The following is a 14,942-nucleotide window of genomic DNA, read 5'->3' on the forward strand; positions in this document are numbered from 1 at the left end:
ACCCTAACCAAATCACAATGCAGAATCATCATTCTTCAGAATATCTTCATTCACTTTCCTTCAAAACAATAAATTCTCAGGTTCATAATGACATAATAAATAATTGATAGAGAATATTAATCTCCGGGTAAACCGTTCCTTCACCCCAAGCTATTATTATTGTTAATATGAGGCTAGATTATGATGTGTGATTACAGGCAGGAGCAGGAAATTGGCTGTCGGGCTTTGCATGGTAGGCTATAATGTAATCTGTGAGACCAAGACTAGAGCCAGAATGATGAATGTGCTGCTGTTCCTGCTGCCCAGCTGGAGTACACTTGCACACTGAGTAGTGCTAATGCTTCTGTTGTATGGAAAATGGGCCTCTGACACTTGGTCCGCAGGGTACACTTGCACTCTGCAGATGCATTATGGGTAATAATGTGGAGGCACCTCTATCTTCCTTAACATTTGCAATGTTGGTCCCACAGAGTCCTCCAATGCATCACTGCTGACCAATGCTGAGAAGATTGCAACCATCACTACCACACACACACCTCAACAGCAAGCTGCACCTGAGCCAAGGTAACACTCAGAACATGTAACATTAAAGATGATGTAGTTTATTTTATTTCATTTATGAAGGAAAATCTTATTAGACCATTACATTAAAAATGTATGAATAGACATTTAACCCATTATAGGGCACTCATTAAATACTCATTGGAAAAGCCATGGAGTGTTAATAGTTATAACAAGAGTTTTGAACTTTTATGACTGTAAAAAACCAATGTCACTTGAGAACATAATATTAAGCCTATTAAAATTATATATACACTCACTGGCCACTTTATTAGGTACACCTGTTCAACTGCTCGTTAACACAAATATTTAATCAACCAGTCCAATGGCAGCAAGTCTGATTAGTCTGCTGCAGTTCAAACTGAGCATCAGAATGAGGAAGAAAGGTGATTTAAGTGACTTTGAACATGGCATGGTTGTTGGTGCTAGATGGTCTGGTCTGAATATTTTAGAAACTACTGATCTACTGGGATTTTCAAGCACAACCATCTCAAGGGTTTAAAGAGAATGGTCCGAATAAGAGAAAATATCCAGTGAGTGGCAGTTCTGTGGGTGCAAATGCCCTGTTGATGCCAGAGGTCAGAGGAGAATGGCCCGACAGATTCAAGCTGATAGAAAAGCAACAATACCTCAAATCACCACTCGTTACAAACGAATGTACTCAAATGGCCTTCACAATCACCAGATTTCAATCCAATAGAGTACCTTTGGGATGTGGTGGAATGAGAGATTCACATCATGGATGTGCAGCCGACAAATCTGCTGCAATTGCATGATGCTATCATGTTAATATGGACCAAAATCTCAGAGGAATATTTTCAGTACCTTGTTGAATCTATGCCACGAAGGATTAAGGGAGTTCTGAAGGCAAAAGGGGGTCCAACCCAGTACTCGTATGGTGTACCTAATAAAGTGGCCGGTGTGTATACTAAAAGTTGTATTAAAAAAACATTAGATTTTTTTTGCAGTTTTGCCATGGTTCAAGTTTTACTGCATAGTTAATCTATTTTGAAAATGCAGCAACAGGATGTTGATCAAAATAGTTTATCTGTAGGATCACAAGGAAAAGTGAAAACATTTCTCTTTGCAAATATGTATTGATCCTTGAAACAAATACTTGGCAAGCCTAAGTGCTGCTTAAAGAGTGAACAAAGGAGAGGACAAAAACGTGCTTACATTTTTTGTGATTAAAAATCTCTTAAATGCCATATTTAAATATTTTTCTTCTGCTTTTTATCAAGTAAATGCAGCCTTGTTAAGAATTAAATGCAAATTATGTTACACAAATACATTATGATGTGTGTTTACAGTGTAGAAATAATTTTTATGGCTTTAATATTTCCCTCTCCAAACTTTTTACAAAAGTGTTTTTTCTCCCACAGAAACAACACCAAACCAAAACAGGAGTCTTTTGAGTTCAAAGCCCCGCAAGCGCCGCCTCCTCCAGCTCCAACACAATCTTCAAATCAGGTAGATCTTCAGATGCTGTGCCCTCTGAGAGAGGACATGACGGCAGTTTGATGAACAGTCTAAAAAACAAACAGAGTGTTTGAACCAAACATTGACTCATTTTACACCAGAGGCTCCTTCATTCATCTATGACTGATTCTGAGGTGGCGTTTTGGACTTTGAATGTGTTTGTTGGGTCTCTCGATATCCTCCATCCACCCAAAATACCATCAGAGTCAGATCAATTATTGAAGCTGTTCCTCTGACTCTGCTACTATCAAATACAGTGACTTTTTTTCTGTTTGCGGCTTTGGTTTCCTGTGGCGAAACGGGAGCCTGGATGAAAAGTATTCTATTATAGATTCATCACTGACCTTGGCTTCTGTGTGTGCTTGTGTTTTAGGATGCTGAGTTTTACTCTGTGGATCTGGAGAGGGACAATAAAGGCTTTGGTTTCAGCCTTAGAGGGGGTCGAGAGTACAACATGGACCTGTATGTGCTGAGACTCGCTGAGGACGGAGCGGCTGTCAGGAATGGGAAGATGAGGGTATGTGGAGCTGTGAATGTGGATACCTGTGATAGGATTTTTTCATACGATGATTAGAATCCGCATGTGAATATTGCATTATTTAATTTATTCATTGTTCCAAGCAATGAATTTGCTTTTTAGGTTGTGGATGCAATACTATTTAAGCAAGTAATTTATTCTATTCTATTCTATTCTATTATATTATATTATATTATATTATATTATATTATATTATATTATATTATATTATATTATATTATATTATCAAGTGGGCAACGCAGTGGCACAGTAGGTAGTGCTGTCACCTCACAGCAAGAAGGTCGCTGGATCGAGCTTCGGCTGGGTCAATTAGCGTTTCTGTGTGGAGTTTGCATATTCTCCCCGTGTTCATGTGGGTTTCCTCCGGGTGCTTTTATTTCCCTCACAAGTTTAATTGGGTAGGCTAAATTGTCCATAGTAATTGAGTGTGTATAGATGTTTCCCAGTGATGGGTTTCCGCTGGAAGGGCATCCGCTGCATAAAACATTTGATGGATAAGTTGGCAGTTTATTCCGGTGTGGCGGCCCCAGGTTAATAAAGAGACTAAGGGACTAAGTCCCTTAGGGGACCTTAAGGGAGTAAAAGATAAGAATATATCAAGTAAATAGACAGAATATCTATTTTGCAATTAAGTAAAATTATTGAATATAGTTTTAATGAATAAACAGCAAAAATGAGTCCAAGGCACTCGAAAAATGTGGAAAAAAATATTTAAAAGCCTTTATTGACATGGCTACGCAGTTCGGCAAACATTTGCCTTCATTAGGGTTTTAAGAAATTTCCATGTCAACAAAGGCTTTTTAATATTTTTCCACATTTTTTGAGTGTCTTGGACTGATTTTTGCTGTTTATTCTGATGAATCTTTTACCCAAAGTGCACCGACACATTGTTTAAGCTACCCCTGAGCACTTTTTGTTTAATGTTGGATTTTTATAGCTTTAATGAATATTTTATGTACATTTTTGTTGTTATTATTATTTTAGAATATTAGTTTTAATCATTTTAGCTTTGGTTAAAGTAGATAAATGACATTGATTGTGAACATTTATCAATAACAAACTGTATTTTAATGATAAGCAAGTAATATACAAGTATTTAATAATAAGCAAGTCTTATACAAGTGTTATATTAAATTATAACTGAACACAATGCCTGTCAAAAAAAGTTAACTACTGTATGTTCTGACTATTCATGCTTGTACCATGCAAATTATACAGCAACTTATTCACATTTTTTGTTCTCCGTTAAATCCTGTTAGCTTCTAAATAACATCTATATTACTGTTTGTTGTCTGATAGAAAACTAGTCATCTTACACTGGAAAACCCAACAGTCAACTTTATCAAATGAAATTAGTGTAATTAACTCAACATTTACTAAACTCATTTGAATAGAGTTTTGAACTCTGTGTTGAAGGTAATGAGTTAATTCTATGCCTCATTCAACTCTAATTCAACTTAAATGGAGTAAGTTCACAGTACTTATGTAGTTTAGTTTTTCTATCTCAAATGGTTTGTAGCAATTTTTTTCCTCAAATGGTTTGAGTTGCCTTAACTTATAGGGTTTTACAGTTTGGTTAGTTTGAGTTCTCTTCATTTATTGGGTTTTACAGTACTCAAATTGCTGCGTTTATTCAAATAAATTAAGTTCAAAGTACTCATTAGGAACAGTTTTTCAACTTAAATGATTTGAGTTACCTTAACTAATTGGGTTTTACAGTGTAGAACTGTTCTTAAACCACATATTCTAAAGTAATTGAGATACTGTGAGATTATTCTTTTTAGCATCAATGCTGACAAATGCTAAGTTCAGCAAGACGGATGAGAGGATAGCAAAACAGCGAGTCCATGAAGCGCAGCGAGTTGTCAGCCCAAGTGGAAACGGTATTCCCTCGGCAGCAAAGCTCTGACAGATATCCAGAGGCAGGGAGGAAAAATAGAACAAAGGAAACTCTACCTTCCTCTTCATCCACAGCTTTCTCATTGCATGACGCTGTTTACTGGATGTCGCAGCTAAATATAGGATCCATCGCCTTATTTGTATTCTCTCCGCATTCCTGTAGGTTGGAGATGAGATCCTGGAGATCAATGGAGAGAGCACCAAGGGCATGAAGCACGCCCGCGCCATTGAACTGATCAAAAACGGTGGCCGAAAAGTCCACCTGGTCCTAAGGAGGGGGGACGGCTCGGTGCCAGAATATGGTGGGTCAATCTACGAGAACATCCCCTTCTCCCCTGTCTTCACCCCTTGAGGAGTTTTCGGCAACACCACCACCACCTCTTCTTTTCCGCGCACTGGCCCTCTTCTTTGACCTCTTCCTGGGTGACGGGGCTTCCACTCGCTGCTGTTGCCCCCCCGCCTTGCCTCTGTGCACTGCCTAGGGGACTATGGGATATGTGGCTTTTGGGTGGTGGTTGTGGCACTTGCTTTTCATAATACTTTCACGAGATTTGAGAAAAAAAAAAGCAGAAATATTAACGTTTCTAAAACTGGATATACGTTTATTGTTTTTAAGAGGAAAAAAATCAAATAAAAGATATGATAAACTCTGTTGTGCCCCCTTTGGTGGGGTGGCATGACCGCGCCGGTGGGTTGTAACATATTTATGATATTTATTGAAGGTGAATGTAAGCTACTGAGAAGAGTCTTTTAAGGAGACTCCATGACGACTACAAATGCATTCTGGTATCATTAGCCGTTTCGGAAAACTCACGATACTGTATTCAGTCACAGATCTTTCTTTTGTTTTGCACGTTGTAAATGTCAACTGCTTTTTTGCAAACTTTACAGATGCTCCTCAAACTCCACATTTCCATCATCAATTATTTTTGCATCGGAATATCTAACAGATTGTTATCGAACGTTACATCCTTTCATTTACAGCCAGAAAGCAACTCACTTATTGAGCATAATGTCAGTGCCGCATGGTGTCAGTGAATATCTAAATGTGTTTTTGTTTTATTTTTTTTGTCGGTTCCATAATATTTATGGAACAATTCATGTACTAATTTGCCACAGTTCATTTTTTTATGCATTTCGTTCTTTTGTTTTCATTTTAAAGATGCTCATTCATGTATTTTGTCGAGTTCAGAATGTGATATAATGTGTCCTTTCCTGCACCAACATGATATCTCTGTGAGGTTGTATATTTTTATACCATTTTGTACTTGTTTTTTTTTTTCTCTCATTTTTTCGTTCTCTTCCATGTCTCACCTCTTTCTGTTTGCAATGTAAAATGCTTCATATGGTGTGTGTGTTTGTGCACAGAAGCTTGTTACAGCATCCACATCCCACTGTCTTTGGGTTGATTCGCTGCTGAGTGAGGATGTATGTATGGTGTGTGTATGTGTGTATGTGTGTGTGTGCGTGTGGTTGCGGCTCTCTCTGTTACTGTCGATTTTTCACTCAAGGGTGGGGGCGTTTTATGGACAATCTCTATCTTTGACTAATTGATAAAATAAACACTGTTTCCATTGCAAAAGAGCATAATTCTCTCACGACTGTTGTTTCAGGGATCTAAATACTCTGCTTCTCTCTCTTCTTTTTTTTATCTTTACTTTTCTGTTGATCTGGGCTCTTCCTTCCACCCCTAGCGATGGTTGCTCCCCAAGTTGCTGCTTGTATGAGATCTGAAAAGACAGGAGAGCCTGCTTTCTACCAAAATCAGACCACGGTTTGTAGATCCCGTGTTCCGTCTCATCACATCTCTGGCAGTTTTCTGTGCTGTGGCTTCCACTGTACTGTCCCCTTGCAAGTTCATTTACACAGAATGCATTGCCAGTGCTGTGGCCATTCCTGACATTGTGACCTGAATGAGTGGGTTCATTCTTGCATTTAAAGTTTGCCGACATCCCTACGGATGAAACGAAAACCTCATCAGTGAATGCTATTTTTTTATTTTATTATTATTATTAGTGGGTGTTGTTTATTTTCTTGTCATGCGTTCCTTTTCTTTTGTCGACGTTTGCCACCAACTAATGCCATTAATTTTGGCACAGGTAAAATTTCATTGAGTCTTTGGATTCCTGTTAATATTTGGCATGTTAACTTTCTGACACACACATACACACACGCAAAAGTGCTTCCACACGTAGGGTCTTAATTCTTCAGGAAAGAATCGTTTGGGAACAGAAAGGTTTGCCTGCAAGTTTTGATTCAGGTTTGTTACATCCATTTTTTCTAATCATATAGACATGCCACATCACAAACCAGTCCATTATGTTCATATTTAGAAATGAATTTTAACAGCATTTTAAAAGCAACAAATGCATGAGTTTGTGTCAAATGAGTATCATCATCATTTGCATTTGCACTAAAACTATTCTCAGTTGTTGCAGAATCACTAAGTATGTTAACATGCACAGTTACAGGTTATTTGTGTGTTGTCAAACTCCATTTGTGTCTGTCCAAATATAAATGGCAATGCATAGTTGAAATTTCAGATGTGACCACTGTCTCTAGAAGAAAATTGTTGAGGTAGTCTCATTACATGTACATGTTAAGCAATACACATGTACATTCTGAAAAATGCAGGCTACTGTTGCATTAGCTAGATATGATAAGGCTGGATTCCACTACATGACAACACTAGGCATAATATATATTTGCCAAACTTGAAAGCAGTTACAGAAAAAAAAAACTATCATAAATTAAATGCCCATTTATCACACAACCAGACTTTTACATTGTTTAAAACCTGGCAAACTTATGTAGAAGCACTGTTCTTGTTGCTGGGAGACGGTTGACAGATGAAAGCAATGTGTTCTAAAATCGGCTCAAAATATCAAACATGTTATGACTGAATGGAATCATAATCTGCAGAAAGAAATCTTCTGTGGCCATCATGCACTACACAGTTTTCTTTGAAATCTGTAAAATCCTGCTAAACCAAATCTGCAGACTGATTTTGACTCCAATGAGTGATTATAGCCCTGCAATCCCAATTCTGTTGGATACCCCTTTGCTTACCTCTGCTATGCCTACAGTTATCCTTCCCTTGCCTCTTAAAAAGAGTTGCAATAGTTATTGGTGAAAATTCTCCCTTAAGAAATAGGACTCCACTACTAAACCATTTTACGTCACCAATCGTTGTATAAGCACAAAACTATTAGCACTGTTTGTTTACAATGTGCTTACATATTCATGGTCGTAACTACTAGGAAATATTAGAGTAATTGACATTATAACTCCATATTATATAATTGACATCTAAAAAACAGCCATAATCATGCCACTTTAAAACTAGGCTCAACTTCGTATAAAGTCAAATGGACAAGTTCAATACATACACCTTTAGCACAGTCACCTTAAATGTGCACTGTTGTACCTAAAAGTTGAGCCACATAGGAATGGTCTGTGTTTGCACATTGTTAATGTTGTGCACCCTCCTGATGATGACAATTGGACAAAGTGTACATGTGGATGCCACATGGACAAAGTGTACTTTGTGTTTCAAACTGCAAACAAGTGCATACATGTGAGTTGTGTAGTGTAGGGGTTTAAATTCGGTCCTGGAGGGCCGTTGTTCTGGAGAGTTTAGCTCCAACCCTAATCAAACACACCTGAACCAGCTATTCAAGCTCTTACTAGATATACTAGACACTTTGTGAAGTTTATTTCTAAACTAATTTCAAGAGGATCACGTGCTTTTGATTGCTTGCAGCCATTCCCGCATTATTCAATTTATGATTCACCAATCAGACGATTTCTAAGCCACCTTAAATAGCCTAAGTTCCATTTAACAGCCATCTTTGTTTTGAAGAATCCACCCTTCCACCCCTCTTCTTCCTAGATGGGTGGCACGGTGGCCCAGTGGTTAGCACTGTTGCCTCACAGCAAGAACGTCTCTGGTTCTAGTCCTTACCAAGCCAGCCGACGTTTCTGTGCCGAGTTTACATATTCACCCCGTGCTCCCTGGTTTCCTCCCACTGTCCAAAAACATGCAACTTCCAATCCAATTCCAATCCAAATCGGCATCATAGACATGCTCCTAGTAAGTAGTTATCTGTTAAGAGCAATTACTATCCGTTCATTAGTTACTACAGCAGGGGAGTTCTCGAGATCTACCAGAGCTCAAACTTCCCCCTCGCCTCGCAAACGGGAGGGAGCCGGGCTCGAGGATCTTATGAGCTCAGGGCTCTCTCCCGGGACAGCATGCCAAACATGCTTTATAATCAATCATCAGCTAAGAGTAAACTCTTAAACTGGCAGGTGTGTTGAGCCAAGTTGAAGCTAAACTCAGCAGGACACCGGCCCTCCTGGACTGAGTTTGGACACTCCTGGTGTAGTGGATTCAAGTTAAACTTTTATTGTGCATGTTAACGTACTTAATGGGGACTGCAGTCTAGTCATGGTGACGACCTAACCAACAACAACTCTTCGTGGAAAATAATACTGACAAAAACCATTCACAATCCATTGGATGATACTTGTTCAGGCAGTATGTGATAACCTATAATTACTCATATTTTACAGACGGCATCAACGACGGCAACGGCCTCGGCGCCGGTGCACAAACTGTTTCGGAAGTGAACTCAGCTCCTCCCGAAAGTCGGCCCCACCCACCATCGGAGTCCAGCTATCCACCAGACCTTCACAAATCATCCCGAAATGACAACAAAAGGACACGGGAGTCAGGCCAACGGGAGCATGGTCACCGGTCAAACCACCGCCACAACAACCACAGACACCGCTCCCCTGAAAAGAAGAGCAGGAGCAAAGGGCACGGTAAGGACAGTGGAACTTCAAAGTCTCACAGGAAGAAGGGGGACAAGAAGAAATCTAGTACGGATGATTCGCATCATCATCACCACCACCACAGCAACAGCCGCAACCAGTACCACCATCACCGCCAAAGGCACCGCTCCCCAGAGAGGCGCAGAACTCGAAGTGCCGGGGACACCTTAGACAGTAGACACACCCAGAGAAACGGACGCTCACCAGACAGGCGGCACCATCGCCACTCTTCCCCACGCAGACACAGCTCACCCCATCGCTCACCTCACCGATCTGGTTATCGCCGAAGCTCTCCTTATCGCAACAGATCCCCCTATCGCTCCCCTCAACGCTCCAGATACCAGTCTCCCTCAAGACGTCCCACGGATAAAGAGTTCGACAGGGGAATTGACGTGACCCTAAAGGAACCTCCTCCTCCGAAGCCCCCATCCCGCTCTGAGAGCATTCCACTTTTAGACCGGCTCAGTCTGGAAGACACTGTAATGAGAGAACCCCCCAGCTACCGTCGTGACCTTTCCCCAATGGAGCGCGCCTATCGAGAGTCGACCCTTCTCCGAGGGGCTTCGCGTGATGGCACCTTTCCCCGTGTTCGAACGCCAGAGTCAGATTCAGCTTTCCGGAATTACAACTCATTACTGAGGGGCCGTTCTCCAGTGAGAGTTGGGAACAGACACGATGCATATCGCAGAGATCAGTCTCCGGTTGCAAGCTCATACCGAACAAGGAGTCTAGGTCGAGACCTGTCTCCCATTCGAGGGTTCCGCGATGAGGAAGAAGAGGAGGTTGAGTCTCAGCTGAGCGAGTATTATAGCCCGCTCCGATCTAATTACAGCAGAGCTAACAACAACGTACCTGAGCCCAGGAGGAATGCCTACAGAGAAAGCCCCAAAGATCTCAGCATCTGATCGGTTCGGCTGGAAGGACCACATACCTAGAGCCCAATGTCCACTCGAGCCTTCGTCCAAGGACTGTGCAGACCCTGGATACTAAATTATTGATTTGAAATCTGGTGTTTTTTCATGGTTGAGCATCTTTACAACTCTCAACAGCAGAAGAATGATTTTGTCTCTTTCCATTGAAGTGTCATTTTTGCTTTCTTTTATGACCCTTTTTATAAATCTGCTAGCAGTTCTACAGAGTTTGACAACTATGTATAAAGGAAACGATTATGTGCCTAACAGTACCATTCTTGGTGTATTTTTTTGCTTTTTCGTTCATTTTGTTTGACAAAGGACAGCCTTTTGGACTACTATCTGATTCAGAGACCTTCAGTTACAGAGAGCCCTCTCATGCACCGAGCAGCTCAGCCAACGTGGTGCTCAGACATATACTGTGCATGTCTTTACACTTTCAATGTCCTTTCTCTTCTTTATTTTCTTTCTCTTCCCCAGTGCCACTGTTTTTTAGACATTTGACCAGAGTATAGCACAAGCCTGCATTTGTTTGTATATTTTTGACAGTTTGCAGTATGTGTACATTCAGAGGTGATCATTTTAAAAGAATGAAGGGATAATGAAATAAAACTATGATGATAACGTTCAAAAAATAAAAACAGTATATATACACACATCTTGACGCTCTTTCTTTTAATTCTCCAGCTCAGAAAAAGGAAATGGGCTAGTTAGCCGGTCGAGCCGAGTACAACTTGGCCCTGTGAAATGTATTCAAGATGGATGCGTGTGGGAGGCAGAGACTGTGTTTAACTGCATTGGGTTCTTCTCTAACACTTTGCCAACATGTCTGGAAAATAAAGAGGAGGAGAGAACAAAGACTTCTTTATCTTCTTGGCAGTTCAGAAGGTGAAGGAAAAGAGATTCAATACGCTACCCACAGAGTCGACAGCTTTTTAAAAATCCAGTGAGAACTCCTTCTCTCGGGTTATCAGATGAATGCGAGACTGAGCCTTCCTCTCCAGCTTAAAGAGAATGATGTGAATGCATAAAGAGAGAAGTGCATCAGGTGTACTTTCTTCTTTGCATCTCTAGTAGCGACCTGGTGCTTAGGGATCAGATGGAATTAGTAGCCTATGTCCATACTTGAGCAGCACACAGTAACTTAACCGAATTATATTAAATAAACATTACTGACCTAGAAAAGTGTTTTGAAAATGTGTTAAACTTTTAGCACAGTTTAAACAGTGCAGCAATGGGTAGTGCTTTTGCCTCACAGCAAGAAGGTCACTGAATCAAGCCTCAGCAGGGTCAGTTTTCATTTCTGTGTTTGATTGTTCTCCCAGTTTTTATGTGGGTTTCCTCTGTAAGCTTTGGTTTTCTTTATAGTCTAAAGACATGAGCTATAGGTGAATTGGGTAAGCTAAATTGTTCATAGTGTATGTGTGGGAATGAGAGTGTATAAGTGTTTCCCAGTGATGGGTTGCAGCTGGAAGCGTATCCACTGTGTAAAACATAAGCTGGACAAGTTGGCGGTTCATTCCACTGTGGTGACCCCTAATTAATAAAGGGACTTATTAAGAAAATGAATGAACTAAATGAAGGGCAGTGGTGGACAGTATTTTTGATTAACTACTGCAATACAGTTGTATACTGTATATATATATATATATATATATATATATATATATATATATATATATATATATATATATATATATATATATATATATATATATCTGTACTTTTATTTCAGAAAACTTCACTACATTCCAAAAACAAAGTACTTGCTTATATGATTGCATTTCATACACTTATTTAGAACTGGAGAAACCATCACCATTCTTAAAGATTAGTGCGAAATGAACTCATGTCTTGTGTTTTGTTCAGATTCACCCGTTTTTAAAGAAATTTTACACCAGATTTACACGAGAGCCAAGAAACAAAGCTGTTTGAGTCTCAGGATATGTAATTTTTATGTACTAAGCTTTTTATCTTATTACTCAGCTATGCATACACTGTAAAAAAAAAAAAAAAAAAAAAAAAAACGTTATTTAACTTTTTTTTCCGGCAGCTTGGATGCTGAACAAAAAAAAAAGTAAAATAGTGGCTGTTAAATTACAGAAATTTACCATAAAATAAGAAATTAAATTACAGAAATTTGCCATAAAATAACAAATCAAATTAAATTTGCCATAAAATAAGACATTAAATTACAGAAATTTGCCATAAAATAACAGAAATGTTCTTATATTTTCTTATTTTGTTATGTGGGTCGTTATTTATACCCCATATATATATATTATTTATATACACATTATTTAAATCAGTGAATCATTAAAAATGCGCCATAGAATGTCTACACTGTAAAAAAAAAATAATCATATATATATATATATATATATTATTATTTATATATTATAAATATCCATTTTGGCCAAAGCAAACAAATATTTTTCAACAACATCCAACATCCAGCTGTGCAGGAAAACAGACAGTCTGACATATGTAAAATTATCTGTCACTGCTGACCTACTGTATTGTTAAATATAGAAAACAAGAACAGTAACCTTTATTCTAAATCTTGGACCTCCTCCTCGAGGCAAAAATAAATGAACAATAAAAAGGTGTGAAGCATCAAAAGTGGCCCATGTTAAAATTAATTTGAATACTGATTAGGCTATTGTTGTTATCCATCAATATTATTATCATTATATTTTTGTACTATTCAAATGGCTAAATTGTGACAGGACAGTTGAATGTGCAGGCTAGTTTGTTATTTGCCTGACAAATGAAAATAGAGCACAGTTTTTTATTTAAAACGTTAACAGATTCCTATTTTTTCTAACGCTATATGATGTATTAAATTTCTATTTTATATTTCTTTATTCTAAATGTCTAAGAAATATTTTTGGTACATCAAAAAGTGTGGTTACAGATGACCATCTAACAAGCTAATTCAGCTAATGATAGTGCTTAAAATGTCACAAAAATGCAGTATATAAATCTCATAATTAAATATAAAATGAGGCGAGTAACTGCAAAAACAGTCCACTATTTGAGAAAAAAGAAACACCCCTGTTACCATGCTGGCTACGGGCCTAGTATGAAATAATTGATGTCCATTTGCGTATTGCATGTTTTACTATACATAAAACTAGTAGCATAGCCTACTCTTCTTGATGTCAACAGGCCTATGACTGCGAAATTATGTCTGTTTTGTATCATATCTTAATCTACATTCGCCAGCACACATTTATGCATATTTAGCTTTTATTCCATAACCATAAGTTATATTTATGGTTATTTTCATTTGTTTGAACAAATAAATGATCATTATTTATCATTACTATGGTTACAAAGTGTAGTCTATGGCAAGTTTGAAAAGGAGGACCCACCACTGCCCAGCTTAATCAATAAAAAGTCTGCAGATAATTATTATTACCCAGGCAGCAAAGAATTCTGGCCCAGATTGGCCTAAATCTGGCACCGCAGGCATTTATCCGACACTGGCATACAGCATGTGGGCATCGTCTTTAAGGCGGCACACAGTACTTGGGTCACATGTTGATAATTGGTATGTGGGCCATGTGAGTTTGGTCTATCTTGACCCACATTTAAAATACATTTTTATTATTTTCAAATAAAGGAAAAACATTCTACAAATCAGATCACTTCGAGAAAAAGCACACCCATAGCATGCCTAAAGCACAAGGATTCATGGGTTTATCAATTTCATAGCAGTTGTGACACACCAACACATCTGGCCCAGTTCAGGCTCAGTTATGAGTTATTAACTTGGCTGAGACTTGGCCCAGATATTATCCATGTTTGGCCCTTGTCCGTAAGCCAGACTTGGTCCAGTCATGTGTACCTTAATTCACTGAGGCATGTGGGCCAAGCAAAAGCTGATTGTATGGGCCAGATCAAGGCCAAATATATTTTGTTATGTGGGTATTTATTCTTATATCTATTATTATATTTGATAATAATCTTGAAATATGTATTTATTTTAAAATATAAAAACATGACTCTGCAGATGATGGACTATGTCTAATGTCAGGCACAAGAGGAAAAAAAGGTTGTATCATTCCTGGAATAAAACCATCGAGCTACCTGGTGTGAATGGTTGTTATTTTGACCTCATTTCAGTCCCACTGCTGCATCCAAGAATAGAAGGCCTACATTTTGGAGAATTAAAAAAATAAATGGAGTGACGTCAGCTATACACTGTTGCTCTCCAGACGTGCAAAGTATGCAGACTTCCCAACATCCATATCAATCTATCTATCGTTCTATCTAGTTGTTTTGTGTATCATTCTATTGTTCTATCATTCAATCTATCGCTCTCTCTCCCTCTGTATCAGTGGTTGTGCTCGTCTCTTCTGTTTATTCAGGTCTGAATTTGTATTCTGTTGTACTCCGGGGGAGGGTTGGACGTTTCTGGGTTGCCATAGTTACCTCAAGGTCATTTTTACAGAGTTTCATAGGCGTTTGTTTCCAGAGAGCAAGGTGCAAAACCCATAAAAAGCCTACAAGAATAATGAAAATTGATTGAATTTTAAAAGTTGAATTTTCCTTCTTGTCATAGATGATGACAGAAAATGACTTTGCAGTTGACTGTGGTAAGTCAGAGAACATTTTTTTTTTGTTCATTGTGAAGAAACATATTGCAGTTTTCTATATATGACACTACATTAATTTAGATTTGATTAAAAAAAGAGTGATTATTTTGCTTA

At 38.6% G+C, this 14,942-nt stretch overlaps 1 protein-coding gene across 51 annotated transcripts in view; it reads left to right on the plus strand.

Moving 5' to 3' along the window:
- Window positions 1-10,880, plus strand: part of magi1b (membrane associated guanylate kinase, WW and PDZ domain containing 1b) — a 216,944-nt gene extending 206,064 nt beyond the window's left edge. For 28 of the 51 annotated variants that reach the window (XM_005155829.6, XM_005155831.6, XM_005155830.6 and 25 more), the window contains 5 exons: window positions 471-564; window positions 1,944-2,031; window positions 2,414-2,557; window positions 4,641-4,779; window positions 9,053-10,880. In XM_005155829.6, coding sequence (XP_005155886.1) covers window positions 471-564; window positions 1,944-2,031; window positions 2,414-2,557; window positions 4,641-4,779; window positions 9,053-10,218 — 1,631 coding nt within the window. In that variant the 3' untranslated portion in view covers window positions 10,219-10,880. 51 annotated transcript variants of the gene reach the window in all.
- The last annotated feature ends 4,062 nt before the right edge of the window (window positions 10,881-14,942 follow it).

Source organism: Danio rerio, chromosome 11 (assembly GCF_049306965.1).
Source record: "Danio rerio strain Tuebingen ecotype United States chromosome 11, GRCz12tu, whole genome shotgun sequence".
In the NCBI taxonomy this organism is placed as follows: domain Eukaryota; kingdom Metazoa; phylum Chordata; class Actinopteri; order Cypriniformes; family Danionidae; genus Danio; species Danio rerio.